Genomic DNA, 9,090 nt, shown 5'->3' on the forward strand with positions numbered 1-9,090 from the left:
AATCTCTCTCTCTCTCTCTCTCTCTCTCTCTCTCTCTCTCTCTCTCTCTCTCTCTCCTCTCTCTCTCTCTCTTCCATCAGTCTTCGATACAATTATTGAGAGGGGCAAGGGAGGGGGAAGTATAAATCAGAGTGTCGCGAGACGGTTTGCAGAGTTGCGCGTTATTCCTCTCGATTGACGCATTGACGAGAGAGAGATAAAGAAATCTCGTCATGTCCGTACCAACATTCGTGGACCTGCAAGGATTCCTCGTCGGGATGAAATTTGTCGTGAAGGAGGTGGCGGTGCTGAGAAAAGGCTGCGTTCTGTCGCATCACATCTTTAATTACCCCATGCCGTGGAATCTCCTCACAAAATCCGATAAATCGTGTGCTACCTGGTTGATTCGCAATCACCATGGATTACGATGGGAAAACGGAAACGTGCCGTACAGCATGGTGAAACGCCTGATTACATCGGCCGTGCTTGGTGTAGAAGAAGAAGACGATGATGAGAAAGAAGACGATGACGACAACGACGAGATGCCGACTCTCGTGTATGTCAAGGGATGTCAGAAACGAGAATGGCTGGTGGATCTGCTGGAGAATTATGCGCAAAAAAACCTAATCGTCGAGACTCTGGATGCGCATTACGAAGATATCGAATCTTTGAATAAACTAGATGACACCAATACTATGCGATGCGGAAAACATGAAATGAATTGCGCGTTACAAAATGTAATAAAACTATTTAACTGGTGGTCGCGCGCGACGCCATAAGAACTGCGATCTTTTTTTAAAATAAATTATATATAACTTTTTATAATGTTTTTATTTTTTACTCCCCACCCCCATCATCACCGTTAGAGTAGGCTTTACTTCCCCCTCTCCTAATAAAAAAAATCCACTGCGCAGTTCTATATATAAACATTAATTCCCCCTCTCCCTTTCCCCCACCACATCATTACTTTTGGAATTGTTGCGTATACTAGATTAATTTTACACGATCAGTCTTGTTTCGATCGCTTGTACTGACGGTCAACTTCTCAGAGCCTAGAGAGCGAAAATGTTCTCCTTTGAAGGATGCAGCAGCAGCAGCAGCAACAGCAACAACGGTGCAAAACGCGCGAATGCCGTGAATTATTACATGCCGATTCACGACGTTGAAACTCAAACGTATGAGGCCAGATGTAATAGGTAAGTTTCTTTTAAGAAAAAAATAGAGCCTCTCCCAGTTTTTATATCTTTACAAATTGTATTACTTACGAAAATAAACTAATTTCATTTCTTTTATACAGCATTTCTAGGGAACGTCGCGCGGTACGCATACTCGGCAGACGATACGCGCTGACAGCTACGGGATATAAATTCCTCGAAATTGGTATCAACGTGGGCCCACCGAGCTACGAGGAGATCGCAGTTGGAGATCATCGAGGAAAGGAACTGCTGTTGTCTCTCGAAACGTGGAAGGCACTCTACGAGCAACGGCGAAACATTCAGAATTTCTTTCGCAACGACTACAAAGATGTCCATAGTTTTATAAATGTTGGACCGCTAACGGTGAGAGTTTGTACGTCGGTTAATAACGTCAAACTCATACGTCTTGAATCTGCAAACGTACGCTTGATGATGACCGAATCGACGTTGCGTCGTATGTTCGATCTCGATCGGTGCATCGAGGCGAGATTCGATCGTTTGGTCAGAATACTTGCGACGGTCGATGCAAAGTTTGCGCAGTTCTCCGATATCGCGTCCACCGTGACGGATCCCAAGGAAGCGTCGAATGTAATATACGCTAGCGATGCGTTCAATACGAATCAGCTCATCGATTGTGAGCTCGCAGCTTTAGTTTTTTAGTACGTAAGATATATCATGTAAAAGAAGAGTTAAATAAACAGGCTTTTTTTACACCTAAATGAACGATGTAATTTCTTTGCATGTATGTCCATCCCTACCTTAATTTTTATCATCGCTTTGATGCGGTCGATCATCGTCGATCCGTCATTTCTTCCTTTGTCTCGCGTACTGCGTCATAAAAAAATAACGCGAAATTGTTTAGTCTACGCGATAACACCCCCTTTTCCCATAAAAATGTTGTTTACGACGAACATGTTCCGACAGGTTCGACGCGTTATCGAGTCGATCATCGTCCCGATGACGTCATTTTTTCCTTTGTCTTTTACGTACTGCGTAGATAGATTGTTTTTTAAGTATAAATCATACTATAATTTCTTCGCGCGCATTTATATTCGAGTCGTATATGCGACGTCGGCCGGAGCATCGGCGCCTCGCTTCTATATTATGATATGCGATACTTGTTTGTAAATTCAAGCAGCCGAAATTCTAGCGGACGTCGTCGCTCGCCTTTGTAGCGCGAGACTTCGCTGGAAGCGACTATCAGTTTTATATACCGCCATTATATTTTTCTCTGGCGACTTCTCCGTTCTACAACCGTCTGAAGCATCATTGAATTCAGTCTCGTCGTGGCCGTACGTGAGCGTGCAACGTGTTTCGTTTATATACATTTTTTATAATTATATTAAGTATTTGTTTGTTTGTTTGTTTGTGTGTGTGTGTGATGCCTCCTCTAGAAATTGTGCGAGGCCGTGTAAAAGTAAGTGATTATAACGAATTAAACAACTCTGACAGTGATCAGGATCAGGGTGAGTGGCTCGCTGCTCCGCCTGCTCCCGAACCCCCGCGTCAGCCACCCGCCATAGGACGCGGGCGAGCGCTGCTGAACCCTATCCGACCACTTGGTATCGGACGCGGGCGGGTGCAAGTTTACGTGGATCACCGCGCGGCCCTCGGACGCGGGCGGGCACAGTTTTACGCCGCGGCCCTCGCGCAGGGTCGCGCGTATGTTCCAACGGAGGAGGACAATAGATTAGCGGACGAACTTTTGTTCGACGTGGATCGAGTCCTGCATATCGCGGGTCCTCCTCCTCCTCCTCCCGCTAACCGCCGCCCTGGTGCCCAGAATCCGCTGGAGGATTTACTGGCTATGTTGCGACAAATAGAGGGTCGCGGCCATGGGACCCCTCCTCGCCAAAATTAAAAGGTAAGATCGCTAACGCGACCGTCACGCAGACCCTACGCGGACCCGCGGCGCGACGCCGACCCCCCCTCGCGGACCCGCGGCGCGACGCGGACCCCCCGCGCGGACCCGCGGCGCGACGCGGCGCGGCGCGACGCCGACCCCCCCGCGCGGACCCGCGGCGCGGCGCGGACCACCCGCGCGGACCCGCGGCGCGACCGCGAACTTGAACGCGAACGCGGGTGAGTCATCCCGGTGAGTCATCCCCCGGTGAGTCATCCCGGTGGTATGCCAAGGTCACCCCCCCTCCCCCTCACCCCCCTCGTAATCCGATACCCTTGTGTAACCCGATACCCCCCTCACCCTCACCCCCTCGTAATCCGATACCCTTGTGTAACCCGATACCCCCCCTCCCCCTCACCCCCTCGTAATCCGATACCCCTCCACCCCCCTCCCCCCTCACCCCTTCGTAATCTGATACCCCTGTGTAACCCGATACCCCGCCCCCTCCCCCTTCCCCTCACCCCCCCGCGTAACCCGATACCCCCCTCCCCTCACCCCCCTCATTGCCCCCGGGGTGGAAGCGGCCTTCTATACCTACTGTGGATAACGCGGATAAAATTTATATCGGCGGCGTACGATATGCCGGCACAATTGGTATTTACGAGTTGATCTTCAAGAGAGTACCCGATGACAAGATCTACACGGAGGACGATAAGCAAAAGTACATGAGCTTGCTGTTAGCAACGAGTGCTCATAAATTCAAGCACGATCCTCGTGAGCGAGTACTGGGCAACAAGGGATACAAGTATCAATGTGTAATCTCACCGTTGATATTGACCGAATCCAAGAAGAAAAAATCCGGAAAGGGATTATTCGCGCCTCGCGCGATGACGCTAACCGACAATAAGATCGACTACGTGCACTGGGACGACCCCTACGAGTTGGTGGATCGTCTGCGATTGCTCGATGCTTCGCGTCAAGCTGGCAACAATGCCCACGACAACGGGATCATGTCGATCATCGAGGAACTTCGCGAGGCTTGGCTTATTATAAATTAAACGACGCGACAGCGATCCGTTCAATCAGCGTCGAAATGCCGATCAATAAATTTGGATTGTTCGAGCAGAGCGAAGACGCGACGAATGCCATTTCGTATCATCGGTGGAGCGGATTAGTGAGAAATTTCGTGCGCGATAACGCTCTGTGTCGCACCGCCACGGACTTTGACGCAAGGTCGCGCAAGATTCGTCGCGTAGCGCAACCTGAGACTGCGGTGACGCGGTTAACAAACTATAAGTGGATCAGTGCGTCAAAAGTTTGAGAGATCAACGGAAAGAGTCAAACGAGAAGCTTAACGCGTTCGAGAAGGACGTGCGAGCGTTACAATTAGAAACGGCTAACGAACGGTTAAGAAACGGCTCAGAAACGACTATCGAACGACGATGAGTGACAAGAAACGGTTAATTGACAACGACGACGAACGACAACGAACGGTTCAAGAACGGTTGTCGGACGGCTGTCGAACGGTTCAAGAACGGCTCAGAAACGATTACGAGCGGTTCAGAAACAGCTACAATCGACGCAAAAACAGAAACGGCTACGAACGGCTAAAAAACGACGACGAACCGTCAACGAAACGCTAACGAAACATGAGACCGTTAAAATCCGATGTAGATAAAAATATCGAAAAGCGACGGTTGGTGGACGAATTGCACGCACCGGCGAGAAGAAAATTTCCCCGCAGACATGTCATAGTGCGAAGGTACGATGACCTGTGGCAGGCTGATATCGTCGAGATGCGCCCGTACTCGCGTTTCAACGGAGGCTACCACTACATACTCACCGTCATTGATATGCTGAGCAAGCACGCGTGGGCCGTGCCGCTCAAGGGTAAAGGCGGCAGCGAGACAGCCGACGCTTTCGCTGAGATAATCCGAGATAGTGGGAGGTGCCCTAGTAACCTACAAACCGATATGGGGAAGGAATTTTACAACACCGATGTGCAACGTCTCGTGAGAAAACACGGCATCAATCATTATTCCACGTATTCGGTGATGAAGACATCGGTCGTCGAGCGATTCAATCGCACGTTAAAGAACGACATGTGGAAAATGTTTACGCTCAACGGAAATTACAAGTGGGTCGACGCCTTGCCGCGACTCGTGTCGGGTTACAACGCGCGCAAGCATCGAACGATCGGCATGCGACCCGTCGACGTTACTCCCGCGATCGCCGAAAGACTCTTGGCTACGGTGTACAGCGCGATAAAGATCGCGGGTTCGGCAAAGTTCAAAGCGGGCGACTCGGTACGTGTCAGCAAATACAAGACAATTTTCGAGAAGGGTTACACGCCGTATTGGACCACCGAGGTGTTTAAGATCGTTAAAGTACAGCATACCAATCCCGTAACCTATCTACTCGAGGACTATCGTGGAAAATCCGTCACTGGAGCGTTCTGCGAGCACGAGTTGCATCGCGCGACTTATCCTGACGTGTATCTCGTGGAGAAAGTACTGCGCAGGAGGGGCGGCGAGGTTTACGTGAAATGGCTTGGATTCGATGGATTGCACAACTCTTGGATACACAAGGACAATGTTATTTAATTCGTGCAAACTGTATTTTATTTTTAATATAAAAAATGATACATGTAAAGTGTTTGAAATATGAAATACAAAATATCCAATATATAAAAATATATAATAAAAAATCAAGTAGTGGAAAAAAGGGCAATAGGAGCCAAGCGCTGTAAATAATGCGCCTATTGCCTTTAGTAGGAGTACTATGTGCCTACGGTTCCGTGAGCTCCGAGGGGGGAGCGGGGCGGGGGGGACTTGAATGGCGAGGGGGTGTTGGGGAAGGGGGTTTCGGCGAGCGCGTCGAGACATGTTGTTTATCAAATATTTGATAAACATTTGACATGTCTCGACGCGCTCGCCGAAACCCCCTTCCCCAACACCCCCTCGCCACTCAAATCCCCCCCGCCCCGCTCCCCCCTCGGAGCACCGCGCTCGCTCCCGTTCCCCTCATTGATATTCTCTCTCGCTCCCGACCCCCGTTGTCTCTCCCCCGTTCGCGCGCGTCTTCTCGTTGGCGTTCTCTTTTCCTCGCGCGCGGTCTCTCTCGCTCCCGTCCCCGTTCGCGTTCTCTTTTCCTCGCGCGGTCTCTCTCGCTCCCGTCCCCCCGTTCGCGTTGTCTTTCTCTCGCGCGTGGTCTCTCTCTCGCTCCGCGTTATTAATTTTTTGATAAAAAAAGAAAATACCTTAATCTTGACGAGGGGGGGGGGGGCTCCATGGCCGCGGCCCTCCATTCGTCTCAACGCAGCCAGCATCGACTTTCGCGGATTTTGGCGGTCAGGGCGGTTGATGGGAGAAGGACCCGCGATATGCACAATTCGAGCCACGTTGAACACCAGCTCGTCCGCCAATCTTTCGTCCTCCGCTGTTGGACGATACGCGCGACCCTGCGCGAGGGCGTCGGTGTAAAAATGAGCCTTCCCGCGTCCGAGGAGCGCGCGGTGATCCACGTAAACTTCTACCCGCCCGCGTCCGATACCGAGTGGCCGAAGAGGTGGCTGACGCGGGGGTTCGGGAGCAGCGGGCCTCTCCCCCTGATCACTATCAGAGTCTTCGAAATCAATATTGCCAAATTCTACAATACCTCCTTGAATTTCGCTCTTTTTAACGTCTTTAGCGTCTTGCAGGGGAAGGCGCGGAGACATCACAAAAAATAACTCGTTAAAAAATCACACAAAAAAAAATGTCCGGACGAAACACGTTTAAGCACGCTCACGGCCACGACGAGACTAAAAAAATTCAACGATGGTTATAGTGGAGGCGGGTAACGTCGACGGGTCACATGCCGATGGTCCGATGCTTGCGCGCGTTGTAATTCGACACGAGTCGCAGCAAGACGTCGACCCACTTGTAATTTCCGTTGACAGTTTATGGTGTTTATGCAACGACGATAAGGGCTAGCGCCGTCGTTCGCGTTTTCTCTCGTTCGCATCTCTTCGTTCGCGTTTTCTCTCCCTCGCGCGGATTTAACTTAATAATTATTATAATATAATAACTTAATAATTATTATTTAAAATATTATTATTATGAAATATACTTAATATTAATAATAGTGAAGGAAGCGGAAAAAATGAATAATAAATGATATATAGAATTAAGCATAAAAATATTTATTTATAAAATTTTAAAAAATTTTTAGAATTACCACACTTCTTCTTCTTCTTCTTCTCTCTCAAACTCGTCTTCGATTTCGAATAATCTTCGAAATTCATAGATGTCTACATCTCCCGAAATTTCCAAAATTTCATCATCGTTATCTCGAAGGAGTTCTCGCTCCCATCGTACCCAACGCTGGCGATGTATATTGATGAAACCTCGAATTCGGATTTCATCGAAATGTATCACATTTGGCTGAAAACAAATTATACAAAAAATTTTTTTAAAATGTTTTAAAAAAAGTTAAAATATATGAAAAAAAAATTTAAAATGTATGAAAAAATGTTTATACACACCTGTACGTGAGGGATCCTCACCCTCACCATATTGAACAGTTCGATCTCGTACATCGGTTCGTTATCGACCCACACCCACTATAACATTAACAGAATGGTTAATTTAATATATGGGACGATCCACGTCACTTTTACCCCCCATCTGTCCAAAATTGGTATGGACGGATTTTAATGACCAAGGGCGGAAAATGTTTGTCTTGAAAAGAGCTTTCGAAAGGCGTGTGGCATATATGCGCAATTCAACATGGCGTCATAGTTATGGCTGCTTAAAGGGATAAATTCAAAATTTCAGATCCAACATGGGCAGATAAAACGGTGAAAAGTAACTAAATTCATGTGAAACTCAGTATTTGGGAAATTTTGGGGTCGCTGATTACGAATCTGAACGTAAAATTGTGAAATTCAAAATGGCGGATCCAATATTGCGGATGCAAATATGAGAAACGGACGAAAATTCCAGTAAATGATCTGAAAACTCTTACTGGAAGGTTTTTTGGGTCGCTGATCACGAATTTGTAGCTAATTTGTTAAAAAACAACAGACAAACCGTGTTAATTGAAATTCTACTTTTAGCGTTACCCAGAGATGACGGCGTGGACGTGGTAGAAATTCATCTCCTTTGGAGTGCTTTATTTTCGTGAGTTCCCCTGGCCTCTCACGCTTCGGGGTGCTTTATTTTCGTGAGTTCACCTGTACTGTAGAATGTTCAGTGGTTGCTCACTAGCAGAGTATTTCATGTACTGTAATCTCTTATCAGTACTCTGCTAGTGAGCAACCACTGAACATTCTACAGTACAGGTGAACTCACGAAAATAAAGCACCCCGAAGCGTGAGAGGCCAGGGGAACTCACGAAAATAAAGCACTCCAAAAGAGATGAATTTCTGCCACGTCCACGCCGTCATCTCTGGGTAACGCTAAGAGTAGAATTTCAATTAACACGGTTTGTCTGTTGTTTTTTAACAAATTAGCTACAAATTCGTGATCAGCGACCCAAAAAACCTTCCAGTAAGAGTTTTCAGATCATTTACTGGAATTTTCGTCCGTTTCTCATATTTGCATCCGCAATATTGGATCCGCCATTTTGAATTTCACAATTTTACGTTCAGATTCGTAATCAGCGACCCCAAAATTTCCCAAATACTGAGTTTCACATGAATTTAGTTACTTTTCACCGTTTTATCTGCCCATGTTGGATCTGAAATTTTGAATTTATCCCTTTAAGCAGCCATAACTATGACGCCATGTTGAATTGCGCATATATGCCACACGCCTTTCGAAAGCTCTTTTCAAGACAAACATTTTCCGCCCTTGGTCATTAAAATCCGTCCATACCAATTTTGGACAGATGGGGGGTAAAAGTGACGTGGATCGTCCCATATATTTAAATATACAGTTATGTGCATACAGTATTGTTGCATGCATGCATGCCGTCCGGTATGCTTTTCAAAAATGTTACGCCCAGGTCGATAGTGAGTCCATGATTTCTCTCAGACACTCATTCACACTCGCGCACTCACGAAAATAACGACTCGTTTATTAAAAGACC

General features: G+C 47.4%; 1 protein-coding gene across 1 annotated transcript; it reads left to right on the forward strand.

Annotated features, from left to right (window-relative positions):
- The first annotated feature begins 1,044 nt into the window (after positions 1 to 1,044).
- Positions 1,045 to 1,894, forward strand: LOC139781957 (uncharacterized). The gene is made up of 2 exons (XM_071720835.1): positions 1,045 to 1,175; positions 1,277 to 1,894. The coding sequence occupies exons 1-2, from the start codon at positions 1,045 to 1,047 to the stop codon at positions 1,833 to 1,835; spliced, it is 690 nt and encodes a 229-aa protein (XP_071576936.1). The 3' UTR covers positions 1,836 to 1,894.
- The last annotated feature ends 7,196 nt before the right edge of the window (positions 1,895 to 9,090 follow it).

This window comes from Temnothorax nylanderi, unplaced genomic scaffold, assembly GCF_030848795.1.
Source record: "Temnothorax nylanderi isolate EJ_2023f unplaced genomic scaffold, tnyl_v1.0 TNYL_tig0377_pilon, whole genome shotgun sequence".
NCBI lineage: Eukaryota > Metazoa > Arthropoda > Insecta > Hymenoptera > Formicidae > Temnothorax > Temnothorax nylanderi.